Source organism: Pleurodeles waltl, chromosome 4_2 (assembly GCF_031143425.1).
Source record: "Pleurodeles waltl isolate 20211129_DDA chromosome 4_2, aPleWal1.hap1.20221129, whole genome shotgun sequence".
Taxonomy (NCBI): Eukaryota; Metazoa; Chordata; class Amphibia; order Caudata; family Salamandridae; genus Pleurodeles; species Pleurodeles waltl.
Genome location: NC_090443.1, coordinates 1037399813 through 1037413780, shown reverse-complemented (window position 1 = coordinate 1037413780; position 13968 = coordinate 1037399813). Strand labels below are relative to the sequence as shown.

The window sequence follows — 13968 nt, the reverse complement described above, 5'->3', positions numbered from 1 at the left end:
ATTCATCCAGCATAGGAAGGCGAACTACAAAAGACATCATTCGCTTCTTCAAAGATACCTTGGACATAATATGACAGCACATTGAAATCACACAGGTCTAAACCATTTCAGCAATATCAGGAATTTCCATCCTGACAGTCTGTCCCATGGTAACGCTGTATGCAGATAATGTTCTCCATGCAGTCTAATTTTATCTGAATACTTTATTCCATCATCTAGTGTTTGGGTCTGAAAAAACATGTCAACCATGAGTGGAGTCATTGTCCCTGTTCAGTGTTGACCAGCTAGAGAGGACCACTGTATAGGTCGTCACGGCCCACAGGGCCAAAGAGAAGCCCACTCAAGCTAGTCCATGTGGCTGTACCAGACAACCCGGCAAGCCAGTCCAACACTGATGCTTCTTCTCTCTCGGCTCACACTGGATTGCTGTGTCGACAGCCAAGATCTAAATTCATAAACTGTGACCTGCTAGGCCCCCAAACAATCTTCAGTTGTCAGTCGGGCATTCAGGCCCAAGCTACAGAGCTTACCACTACACAGACAAGTGCTAATTCCAGAGGCATATGACTAGTGGCTGGGAAGATGAACTGCTGAAAGCACTACGCCCACACGAAGGCGCTATAGGCAATAGGCCACCAGAAAGGAACCGAATGCCCAGGCGTGTCCTAAGGCCTGAGACAGGTTCTCAGTAGGGATACAGGATGGTGTTTTCGCCCCAGACCTTAGATAAACCCACAGACAGGATCACAAGCCCAGAAAGGCACTCAGCCCAACCCCCCTACGAACTAAAATCTCAGGTGAGGGCAACCCCCAAACCCACCTTCTGATTACTCAGGCAGACACTAGGGGCCAGATGTAGCAAGCAGTTTTGCCCATTTTGTGTCTATGGGAAAATGTGTTCGTACATATGGCCCTAGGTCTCCAGACAGGATCTAACTCTGGAAACAGGAGCGAGGTCCAACGACAGAGGCAGAGTGTGCACCTGCAGTGCATGGGGAAGTGGGGGGTCTCCATACCTGTGCCTCCCCTCCATCCAGAATGGGGACGTCGTTCTGGATCCTCACTCCATCTCCACCGTTGATGCACGCCTCCTCATACTGGTTCAGATTGTTGGCCATTGCAGGAGCTGTAAAGGAAGCAGAAGTGAGAATCAGAGAGCAGGGTCTAAAGCATAGTGTGCAAGTAACACATGCAGATCTGCCGATGCACCTCAATCCTGGCCTGCAGCAACCTTTGGTATACCTGAGCTATGATCCACACCTCTGCCAATGCTCCCCAGTCCTGTCCGGCAGCACCCCTTGGTATACCTGAGCTATGATTCACACCTCTGCCAATGCACCTCAATCATGGACTGCAGCACCCCTTGGTTTACCTGAGCTATGATCCACACCTCTGCCAATGCACCTCAATCCTGGACTGCAGCACCCTTGGTATGTCAGAGCTAACATCCACACCTCTGCCAATGCACCTCACTCCTGGCCTGCAGCACCCCTTGGTATACCTGAGCTATGATCCACACCTCTGCCAATGCACCTCAATCCTGGACTGCAGCACGCCTTGGTATACCTGAGCTATGATCCACACCTCTGCCAATGCTCCCCAGTCCTGTAGTGCAGCACCCCTTGGTATACCCGAGCTATGATTCACACCTCTGCCAATGCACCTCAATCCTGGACTGCAGCACCCTTGGTATCTCAGAGCTAACATCCACACCTCTGCCAATGCACCTCACTCCTGGCCTGCAGCACCCCTTGGTATACCTGAGCTATGATCCACACCTCTGCCAATGCACCTCAATACCTGAGCTATGATCCACACATCTGCCAATGCTCCCCAGTCCTGTCATGCAGCACCCCTTGGTATACCTGAGCTATGAGCCACACCTCTGCCAATGCACCTCACTCCTGGCCTCCTGCACCCCTTGGTATCTCCAACCTAAGATACACACCTCTGCCAATGCACCTCAATCCTGTCCTGCAGCACCCTTGGTATCTCCAATCTAAGATCCACACCTCTGCTGATGTACCCCAATCCTGTCCTGCAGCACCCTTGGTATCTCCAACCTAAGATCAACACCTCTGCCAATGCACCTCACTCCTGGCCTGCTGCACCCCTTGGTATACCTGAGCTATGATCCACACCTCTGCCAATGCTTCCCAGTCCTGTCCTGCAGCACCCTTGGTATCTCAGAGCCAAGATCCTCACCTCTGCCAATGCACCTCACTCCTGGCCTCCTGCACCCCTTGGTATCTCCAACCTAAGATCTACACCTCTGCCAATGCACCTCAATCCTGTTCTGCAGCACCATTGGTGTCTCCAAGCTAAGATCCACGGTTCTGCCGATGTACCTCAATCCTGTCCTGCAGCACCCATTGGTATCTTGGAGCTAAGATCCACACCGCTGCCGATGCACCTCTATCCTGTCCTGCAGCACCCTTGGTATCTCCAACCTAAGATCCACACCTCTGCCAATACACTCCAGTTCTGTCCTGCAGCACCCTTGGTATCTTCAAGCTAAGATCCACACCTCTGCCAATGCACCTCAATCCTGGCATGCAGCACCCTTGGTATCTCGAAGCTAAGATCCACACCTCTGCCAATGCACATCAATCCTGCCCTGCAGCACCACTGGTATCTCCATGCTATGATCCACACCTCAGCCAATGCACCTCTATCCTTTCCTGCAGCACACCTTGGTATCTTGGAGCTAAGATCCACACATCTGCCGATGCACCTCAATCCTGTCCTGCAGCACCCTTGGTATCTCCAACCTAAGATCCACACCTCTGCCAATGCACCTCTATCCCGTCCTGCAGCACCCCTTGATATACCTGAGCTATGATCCACAGCTCTGCCAATGCACCTCAATCCTGGCCTGCAGCACCCTTGGTATCTCAGAGCGAAGATCCACACCTCTGCCAATGCACCTCAATCCTGTCCTGCAGCACCCCTTGGCATCTCCAAGCTAAGATCCACACCTCTGCCAATGCACCTCTATCCCGTCCTGCAGCACCCCTTGATATACCTGAGCTATGATCCACAGCTCTGCCAATGCACCTCAATCCTGGCCTGCAGCACCCTTGGTATCTCAGAGCTAAGATCCACATCTCTGCCAATGCACCTCAATCCTGTCCTGCAGCACCCCTTGGCATCTCCAAGCTAAAATCCACACCTCTGCCAATGCACCTCAATCCTGTCCTGCAGCACCATTGGTGTCTCCAAGCTAAGATCCACACCTCTGCCAATGCACCACAATCCTGTCCTGCAGCACCCTTGGTATCTCCAAGCTAAGATCCACACCTCTGCTGATGTACCCCAATCCTGTCCTGCAGCACCCTTGGTATCTCCAACCTAAGATCAACACCTCTGCCAATGCACCTCACTCCTGGCCTGCTGCACCCCTTGGTATACCTGAGCTATGATCCACACCTCTGCCAATGCTTCCCAGTCCTGTCCTGCAGCACCCTTGGTATCTCAGAGCCAAGATCCTCACCTCTGCCAATGCACCTCACTCCTGGCCTCCTGCACCCCTTGGTATCTCCAACCTAAGATCTACACCTCTGCCAATGCACCTCAATCCTGTTCTGCAGCACCATTGGTGTCTCCAAGCTAAGATCCACGGTTCTGCCGATGTACCTCAATCCTGTCCTGCAGCACCCATTGGTATCTTGGAGCTAAGATCCACACCGCTGCCGATGCACCTCTATCCTGTCCTGCAGCACCCTTGGTATCTCCAACCTAAGATCCACACCTCTGCCAATACACTCCAGTTCTGTCCTGCAGCACCCTTGGTATCTTCAAGCTAAGATACACACCTCTGCCAATGCACCTCAATCCTGTCCTGCAGCACCCTTGGTATCTCCAATCTAAGATCCACACCTCTGCCAATGCACCTCAATCCTGCCCTGCAGCACCACTGGTATCTCCATGCTATGATCCACACCTCAGCCAATGCACCTCTATCCTTTCCTGCAGCACACCTTGGTATCTTGGAGCTAAGATCCCCACATCTGCCGATGCACCTCAATACTGTCCTGCAGCACCCTTGGTATCTCCAACCTAAGATCCACACCTCTGCCAATGCACCTCTATCCCGTCCTGCAGCACCCCTTGATATACCTGAGCTATGATCCACAGCTCTGCCAATGCACCTCAATCCTGGCCTGCAGCACCCTTGGTATCTCAGAGCTAAGATCCACACCTCTGCCAATGCACCTCAATCCTCTCCTGCAGCACCCCTTGGCATCTCCAAGCTAAGATCCACACCTCTGCCAATGCACCTCTATCCCGTCCTGCAGCACCCCTTGATATACCTGAGCTATGATCCACAGCTCTGCCAATGCACCTCAATCCTGGCCTGCAGCACCCTTGGTATCTCAGAGCTAAGATCCACATCTCTGCCAATGCACCTCAATCCTGTCCTGCAGCACCCCTTGGCATCTCCAAGCTAAAATCCACACCTCTGCCAATGCACCTCAATCCTGTCCTGCAGCACCATTGGTGTCTCCAAGCTAAGATCCACACCTCTGCCAATGCACCACAATCCTGTCCTGCAGCACCCTTGGTATCTCCAAGCTAAGATCCATACCTCCGCCAATGCACTTCAGTCCTGTCCTGCAGCACCCCTTGGTATCTTGAAGCTAAGATCCATACATCTGTCGATGCACCTCAATCCTGTCCTGCAGCACCCTTGGTATACCTGAGCTATGATCCACACATCTGCTGATGCACCACAATCCTGTCCTGCAGCACCCTTGGTATCTCCAACCTAAGATCCACACCTCTGCCAATGCACCTCAATCCTGGCCTGCAGCACCCCTTGGTATCTCCAACCTAAGATCCACACCTCTGCCAATGCACCTCAATCCTGTCCTGCAGCACCCTTGGTATCTCCAAGCTAAGATCCACACCTCTGTCAATGCACCTCACTCCTGGCCTGCTGCACCCCTTGGTATACCGGAGCTGTGATCCACACCTCTGCCAATGCTCCCCAGTCCTGTCCTGCAGCACCCCTTGGTATACCGGAGCTATGATCCACAGCTCTGCCAATACACCTCAATCCTGTCATGCAGCACCCTTGGTATCTCCAAGCTAAGATCCACACCTTGGCCAATGCACCTCTATCCTGTCCTGCAGCACCCTTGGTATCTCCAAGCTAAGATCCACACGTCTGCCGATGCAACTCTATCCTGTCCTGCAGCACCCTTGGTATCTCGAAGCTAAGATCCACACCTCTGCCGATGCACCTCAATCCTGTCCTGCAGCACCCTTGGTATCTTGGAGCTAAGATCCAGACCTCTGACAATGCACCCCAATCCTGGCATGCAGCACCCTTGGTATCTCCAAGCTAAGATCCACACCTTGGCCAATGCACCTCTATCCTATCCTGCAGCACCCTTGGTATCTCCAAGCTAAGATCCACACGTCTGCCGATGCACCTCTATCCTGTCCTGCAGCACCCTTGGTATCTCGAAGCTAAGATCCACACCTCTGCCGATGCACCTCAATCCTGTCCTGCAGCACCCTTGGTATCTTGGAGCTAAGATCCAAACCTCTGACAATGCACCCCAATCCTGGCATGCAGCACCCTTGGTATCTCCAAGCTAAGATCCACACCTTGGCCAATGCACCTCTATCCTGTCCTGCAGCACCCTTGGTATCTCCAAGCTAAGATCCACACATCTGCCGATGCACCTCTATCCTGTCCTGCAGCACCCTTGGTATCTCGAAGCTAAGATCCACACCTCTGCCGATGCACCTCAATCCTGTCCTGCAGCACCCTTGGTATCTTGGAGCTAAGATCCAGACCTCTGACAATGCACCTCAATCCTGACATGCAGCACCCTTGGTATCTCCAAGCTAAGATCCACACCTTGGCCAATGCACCTCTATCCTGTCCTGCAGCACCCTTAGTATCTCCAAGCTAAGATCCACACATCTGCTGATGCACCTCTATCCTGTCCTGCAGCACCCTTGGTATCTCGAAGCTAAGATCCACACCTCTGCCGATGCACCTCAATCCTGTCCTGCAGCACCCTTGGTATCTTGGAGCTAAGATCCAGACCTCTGACAATGCACCTCAATCCTGGCATGCAGCACCCTTGGTATCTCCAAGCTAAGATCCACACATCTGCCAATGCACCTCACTCCTGGCCTGCTGCACCCCTTGGTATCTCCAAGCTAAGATCCACACATCTGCTGATGCACCTCTATCCTGTCCTGCAGCACCCTTGGTATCTCAAAGCTAAGATCCACACCTCTGCCGATGCACCTCAATCCTGTCTTGCAGCACCCTTGGTATCTTGGAGCTAAGATCCAGGCCTCTGACAATGCACCTCAATCCTGGCATGCAGCACCCTTGGTATCTCCAAGCTAAGATCCACACATCTGCCAATGCACCTCACTCCTGGCCTGCTACACCCTTGGTATCTCCAAGCTAAGATCCACACATCTGCCGATGCACCTCACTCCTGGCCTGCTGCACCCCTTGGTATCTCCAAGCTAAGATCCACACCTCTGCCAATGCACCTCAATCCTGGCCTGCAACCCTCTGTGACTTCAGTGGTGGGAACCACACAGAACTCTGCCAATGTACCTCAATACTGACCGGCAGTACGCTCTGCTAAGCCATCCTAAGACTACACACAACTCAGAGATACCACCTCGCACTGGCTGTAGCACTCCCTCCTATTCCTTATTGGGCCCACACACAACTCTGGCAACACACTCTAATCCTGGCCTTCATCACTCTGCTAATCCAGCACTGACAACCCCGCACAGCTCCACCAATGCACCCCATTCCTGGTTTGCAGCACTCTGCTGTTCTAGCATTGAGACTCCCACACATCTCTGCCAAAGTGATTACATCTGACATTCAGTACACTTTGAACTCAGCATTAAGACCCACACAGAGATCCAATACTGCAACGGAAACCTGGCGCACAGTACCATCTGCCATGTGAGTGCTAAAACTACACAAGGATCCACCAATGCACCTCATTCTGGAACTATAGCACTCGCAGTCCCTGAGACTCAGAGCTCCATCAGTGGCCTGCAGCACCCTCGCCTCTGTTAGCACTGAGATCTGCCCAACGCTCAGTCACTGCATCACACGCCTGGTTTAAGCATTCTGCTATACCTGTACTGTGTACCTCATAAATCTCTACCAATCCACCTTATTCTCATATAGGGCCTGCCAATGCACCTTAATCCTCACCTATAGCCTACCAATGCACCTTAATTCCCACCTACGGCCTGCCAATGCACCTTAATTCTCACCTAAGGCTAACAATGTACCTTAATCCTCACCAACGGCCTGCCAATGCACCTTAATTCCCACCTACGACCTGCCAATGCACTTAATCCTCACCTACAGCCTACTAATGATCTAGAATTCTCACCTACGGCTAACAATGCACCTTAAATCTCACCTACGGACTACTAATGCACCTTCATTCTTATCTAAGGCCTACCAATGCACCCTAATTCTCCCCTATAATTAACAATGCACTTTAATTCTCACCTACTGCCTACCAATGCGCCTAATTCTAACCTGCAGCCTACCAATGCACCTTTATTCTCACATACGATTAACAATGCACCTTATTTCTCACCTGCAGCCAACCAGTGCACCATAATTCCCACCTATGGCCTGCCAATGCACCTTAATTCTTACCTAAGACTAACAATGCACCTTAATCCTCACCTACAGCCGCCCAGTGATCTATAATTCTCACCTACGGCTAACAATGCACCTTAAATCTCACCTATGGCCTACCAATGCACCTTAATTCTTATCTAAGGCCTACCAATGCACCCTAATTCTCATCTACAATTAACAATGCACCTTAATTCTCACCTACTGCCTACCAATGCGCCTAATTCTCACCTGCAGCCTACCAATGCACCTTCATTCTCACATATGATTAACAATGCACCTTATTTCTCACTTGCAGCCTACCAATGCACCATAATTCCCACCTACGACTAAAAATGCTCCTCCATTCTAACCTACGGCCTACCATGCACCTGAATTTCGTTACAAGACCGGAGGCTATCATTATGCATTAAACCTTTTAATGTTACTCCTGCAGCAGTTCAAAGAATCCAAATACATCACAATAAAACAAAAACTCTAGAGCAGAACTCTCCCAGCACATTAATATTCCCCCTCAGAATGTTCTTCCTCTGGAGGAGATAAGCACTTTTTATTTTACTTCTTATTGAGAGAGGAGTTTGTGAGTTTGGAATTGTTTAAGAATTTGGGGGATTACAATTTATGGAATCAGTGTTGGTTGATTGAAAGTATGTCTGAAACGGAGTAGATTGTGGTAATGTTAGTTCTTTTTATTTAGGTTTAATCTTCACTTGGGAACTGGAGCTTTGAGATTACTTTTGTGCTTTAGCGCGCTGATACATTTGTAGGAAAATATAAAACTAAGGGGCAGATTTATGAAAAGCGGTGCTGCACCCAGTGTTACGCCTCTTTTCTTGTGTCCCCCCAATGCCACCATGTGTGCGCGATATTTAAAATACGACGCGCCACGGCGGTGGTCAGGGGTACTAGCTTCATAATTTTTTACACTAGTCCGGTGCTTTGCGGGATTACTGTAAAAAATTATGGCGCTAATCCTGCAAAGCACCCAGAGGCCCATTGAACACAATGGGCGCCTCCCTTTGACGCCGGCTCTTAGCAGCCGTAAAAAATTCTGATAAAAATGAGGCAAACAAATCTTGTAGCTTTCTTTGCGTCATTTTTTCGGCTCCAATAGCGCCGGAACACCCCCCTTGCATACATTATGCCCGGCGCGGGCATAATGTGGTGCAAAATGTTACAAAGTAGCGCCACTTTGTAAATATGGCACAGCGTTTTGGCCTTCCAAAGTCACATTAACGTAAAAAAAATGGCACTAATGTGGCGTTGGAATGGCACTAGGCCCTCTTTAATCTGGGTCTAAATTTTTGTCCATACAACATAGAAGTTATCAAAACTAAACCTAAATTAAAGCTTTTAGATGCCCACGATGTGGGTAGATGCGAGTGGCTTGGGAGGACTTTTATTTTGATTGAGACGCGTGCGGCTTAGGATGACTTTTATTTTGATTGAAAGTCACAGACGTTTGCCTGCGTCTCGTCGTCACACAGCAGCCATATTGGTTTGGGCTTATTTAAGTCTGTGAATACTAAAATAAGGTAGTGCAAACATAATCTGAACCGTCATTGGATAACTGACAGAACAGCTGATCAGCTACGAGTCTCTTATTTTGGAGAGAAGGAAAAGCGTTATTGCCATTGTTTGGAGAGTTCAGTTACTAACAACATCTTTAGAAAAAGAGAAAAATGAGAATGACTTATCGGAGGTGAATTTGAGTGAAGAGAAAACTATTAAGATAACACAGAAGGAAATGAAAGGTTCAGTTAAAGGAGTAATATATTCACTTATGGATAAAAGGAAGAGAGCACAGGATTCTGATAATGATTATTGGTCAGCATCAGGTGGAGAGCTAGTGACACAGTAGGTAAAAGGACGAAGAAGACAAAACATTTAGAGGTAAGGCATAAATAATGTCCAGAAAGAAAGAGCTGGTCAGACAACCAGTACAAGCAAGGGTGTCCTTAGCGGCACCCAAAGAAAAGGGCCCTTTGCGGCACACAGAGGAAAGGTGTCCTTTGCGGCACACAAGGTTGGATGGATGACAATGGAGGACACAGTTTACAGATCGCTGAAGTAGTGGAGATCAGAGTCTAGGTGAGTATGTGCTGGATTTACAGCAGGAGGATGAATTCAGTGAGGATCTTTTTGGTGAGGAGGTTTTACCTTCGACATCTAAAGATGCCATTACTGACCCGCAAGGGGAAGAGATGTTTTCGCCCTACAATATTAGGCACCCAAGAAGTACGGGTTGGTGGCCTCTTGAACATGTGGGTAATTTGGTAAAAAAATGGATTTCAAAGCCATTAGAGAAGGAAGTTTGAAGTGTTTTAAGAGCTGAATGCTCGAGACCAGTAATAGATTATAAAGTCTGCAATACACTTAGGCCCTCATTACAACCTCAGCGGTCTTCCCAGAAGACCGCCGAGGCTGCGGGCGCCAGAATACTGCCATTGCTGGCGGTATGTCTGGCTCCCTATTTAGACTTTTCCGCTGGGCCAGTAGATGGTAACAGTGTTACCGTCCGCTGGCTCAGCGGAAAAGTCACATCAACATGGCAGCCGGCTCGTAATGGAGCCGGCAGCAATGCTGATGTGCAGCGGGTGCAGTAGCACCCATTGCGCATTTCACCGCCCAAAATTCGGGCAGTGAAATGCGCGATGGGGCAATGCCTGGGGGACCAAGCACTGCCCATGCAAAGTGCATGGGCAGTGCAGGGGCCCCCAGGGGCACCCCAAGTCCCCTTACCGCCAACCTTTCCATGGCGGTATCTACCGCCATGGAAAGGCTGGCGATAAGGGGAGTCGAAATCTCCAGGGCAGCCATGCCTGCAGCGCTGCCCTGGCGGATTACGACCGCCGGGACCGTATACCGCTGGTCCCGGTGGTGTTACCGCGGCAGTACCACCACGGTTAAAATGTGGTGTCCAGTACCGCCAGCCTGTTGGCGGTACGAACGCCACTAAAGCCCTGGCGGTCGCCGACCACCAGGGTTATAATGAGGGCCTTAATCTAGAGCCTGAGCTGGTCACATATCTTTTAAAGATGGGTAAAGATCCTAGAAAAGGTCTGGTGCATTCTCTGAAGCAGTGTCAGGATAAGCTCCTGGATGTGTTAGGAGCTCTGTCTTGGATTATAGACTTAGAGGAAGAGGCACGTCTCAAAGAGATTCCAGTAGGCTCTCATTTTCTTGAGTAACGCTAATGCTGGTCTCAATATGGAGGGAAGGAAAGCAGGGCTAATGAAATAAACCCAAAATTGGCAGATTTGGCAGGAAAGGAGGCTAGTGTTTCCAGGACTGTTGCATTATGGAGCACTTCAGAGAGTGAAGGCAGAGGGTTTGTGAGGAGGTTTATGGTATGGCAACAGGATTTTGTTGGGTCGAGAAGCAGAGTTGTATTGGTGGCTGGAGAATCCAGAGGCCTGAAATGGTCGAGTCATTTTTGGATGCACTCTGGATTATGTTTTGGAGACGGATGCAAGTTTGATAGGATGGGGTGCACGGCTAAGTCAACAGGAGACTGGTGGTGTGTGGTCAAATCTAGGGAGAAAGCAGCATATAAAATGTTAGGAGTTAGCAGCAGAGTTATATGCGCAGAAATCTTTCAGGAACATTTTCAAAGGCAATGCAGTGTTAATAAAGATGGACAATGTTTCTGCATAGATCGATTAAAGGGCAGCAGGTCCCGGGGTCTGTCAGATTTGGCTAAGGAACTATTTTTTTTTGTCTGGACCACAATACAGGTTTGAGTGGCAGAGTATTTGCCTGGGAAGGAGAATGTAACTGCGGAGTGGTTTTCAAGATACTTGAGAGATTTCAGCGACTGGAGGTTGGATCCACTATGGTTCAGGAAGATAGACTGGGCTTGGGCCCTTTGCAGGTGGATCTTTTTGCAAGCAGGTTGACATTCCAAATAAAAAGATTTTATTGTTAGATGCCGGAACCGAATGCACTGGCACTCGATGCATTTCACCTTGTTTGGAAAGGGATCAGAGTTTATGCTTTTCCTCCTTTTGCAATGATTCGGAGGGTGTGGCAGAAGGTCTGAAGGGAGAAGTGGCAGATTGTGTTGGTAACTCCATTTTGGACATCTCAGGCACGGCTTCCAATGGTCATGGAGTTGACATGCGGAATATCTTGTTTGATACCAGCAAGAGAAGGACTTCTGAGTAAAAGAGATGGAGAGGAGCATCTTTTGGTGAGGTCGAAGGTACTCAACCATCTTGACTAGAAGATATCAGGTGATCTGCAGGTGCTTCAGGACTTTTGAGGAAAGCTGCCGAGTTACTCAAAGAGTTGTAGGTACCAGGAACTAGGCATACGTATAGAGGAATGTGGAGAATGTGGGTACGTTGATGCATGGAGAGGAACTTGGATTCTGTGGAAGCTCCTGTAGTGGAGGTAGTTTATTTTCTTGCAGCACTGTACGAAAAGGGACTTACGGCTTGATTTAGATTTTGGCGGATGGTTACTTCATCACAATGGTGACGGATAGCCCTTCAGCCAAAATATAAATCCCATTGTATCCTATAGGATTTATATTTCGGCAGACGGGATATCCATCATCATTGTGCTGCAATAACCCGTCCACCGAAATCTAAATTAGGCCCTTAGTTATAGGACACTGAACTGTTATTAGTCAGCAATTTCTGTAGGCCATAGTAAGGTGGATGGTAAATGTGTAGGAAGGAATGTGATGGTATGTAGGGTTTTGAAGAGTATTAGACTGAAAAGACAACCATTACCAAGATATAGTGTGCTATGGAATGTGAATTTAGTTGTATCATTGTTCATTTCTTGGCCAGGGAATAGGTTTTTGGACTTTAAGAGACTTTCTATGAAATTATCTTCTTTACTATAATGAATTTCTTGTCGCAGAGTGTCAGATGTCAGAGGCATTGGAGGTAAGTAACAGGTTTTATGGTCCAGTTGTAGTTTTGTTTGAAATTCAGAAGAGAACTAAAACTATGTCAGACACAGTTTTTTATCCAAGATTTGAAACATTGTGAGAAAATGTGTGTGGTATGTTGTTTACAGCAATGCTTAATTTGTATATAAAAACGTACCAGTGCTCAAAGCCCTCCTCTTAAACACACGGCTGCTGCAGTTAAATGTGCGAGCACTGACTGCTGTAGCAGTGTAATCCTGAAGCAATCTTGGGCCTCTTCAATCCATTTAGAGCCACTCCCTGCCTCTTCAGCTCACTCTGGCAGCTTTCTGCTTTCTCCCATTGTGACGCTTTTTCATTTTTCTCTTCCTCCGTCTTTCCCATATGTCTCTTTTGCTCGCAGTAACTGCTTGAGGCAGAAAAATAAGCGCTGGCCCTGAAAAATAATTGCCGGTGCTCCGCACCGGAAACAAGTAGCACAAATTAAGCACCGGTTTACAGGAGTATGTGTGTAGAAAGGAGGGGTTTAGGCTGGACGGGGTAAATCAATTGTCGATTTCTTTTGAGACCATTTAAAGAAGTGACTTTGGCAACAACTGCAGGATGGGTCAAATGGACCATGAGCTAGGCAGGAATAGATTTGCCTCGTTTTCAGGCACATTCTACAACGGGTGCGATGGCTAGTAAAGATTTTTGGAGTGGTGACCGATTGGAGGAGATTATGAGAGCTGGTGATTGGTCGGATGCAAGTGTATCTGCACAGCATTGCTGTAAGCCAATAAGCATAAGGGTAATGTTGTGCTGGAGGGCTTCCTTAATGATAGCGCCTGGTCTTATAATGAAATGGCGACTCTCCGATTGAAATGAGATAAGAATCTAGGTTTTATTAAAGACGTGGACGCTAGCATTACCCCGCCCTCTGCGTTCTTCAAAAACAAAAAAGTATGTTTCATTGTAAATTAAACACTAAAGAGTTTATGAATTTGTATTATTTGTATTTAGGTTGTTTTAGTAGCATGAATTTGAAAATTTCTTGAAGTTTCTTATTTATTTCACTAATTTCATTTTTTTATTTGTAGACATTCATCAGTAAGATTGTTTTACAAAAGGAAAGAAGTTTGGTTTAAGCAAAAGATGAAGACGTCAGTATCAGTGTTTGTCGAATCATTCAAAAGAGGAAAAACAATCTGGGGGGGGGTGTATGTATATGTTGAGGGAGTTACACTCTGGAGTTTTTGTTTTATTGTGATGTATTTGGACTTTTTGAACTGCTGCAGGAGTCGCATTAGATCAGTTTAACACACAACGCTAGCCTCCACGTCTTTAATAAAATCTAGATTCTCATCTCATTTCAATCAGTGAATTGCCATTTCACCTATGGCCTACCAATGCACCCTAATTCTCACCTATGGCCTACCAATGCACCCTA

General features: G+C 48.3%; 1 protein-coding gene across 1 annotated transcript in view; it reads right to left on the bottom strand.

The window, feature by feature from the left end:
- The window catches only part of UNC93B1 (unc-93 homolog B1, TLR signaling regulator), a 123768-nt gene that overhangs the window by 92096 nt on the left and 17704 nt on the right, over nt 1–13968 (bottom strand). Inside the window, exon 2 of the mRNA XM_069232967.1 lies at nt 1017–1126. Coding sequence (XP_069089068.1) covers nt 1017–1118 — 102 coding nt within the window. The 5' untranslated portion in view covers nt 1119–1126. The remainder of the gene's footprint in view (nt 1–1016; nt 1127–13968) is intronic.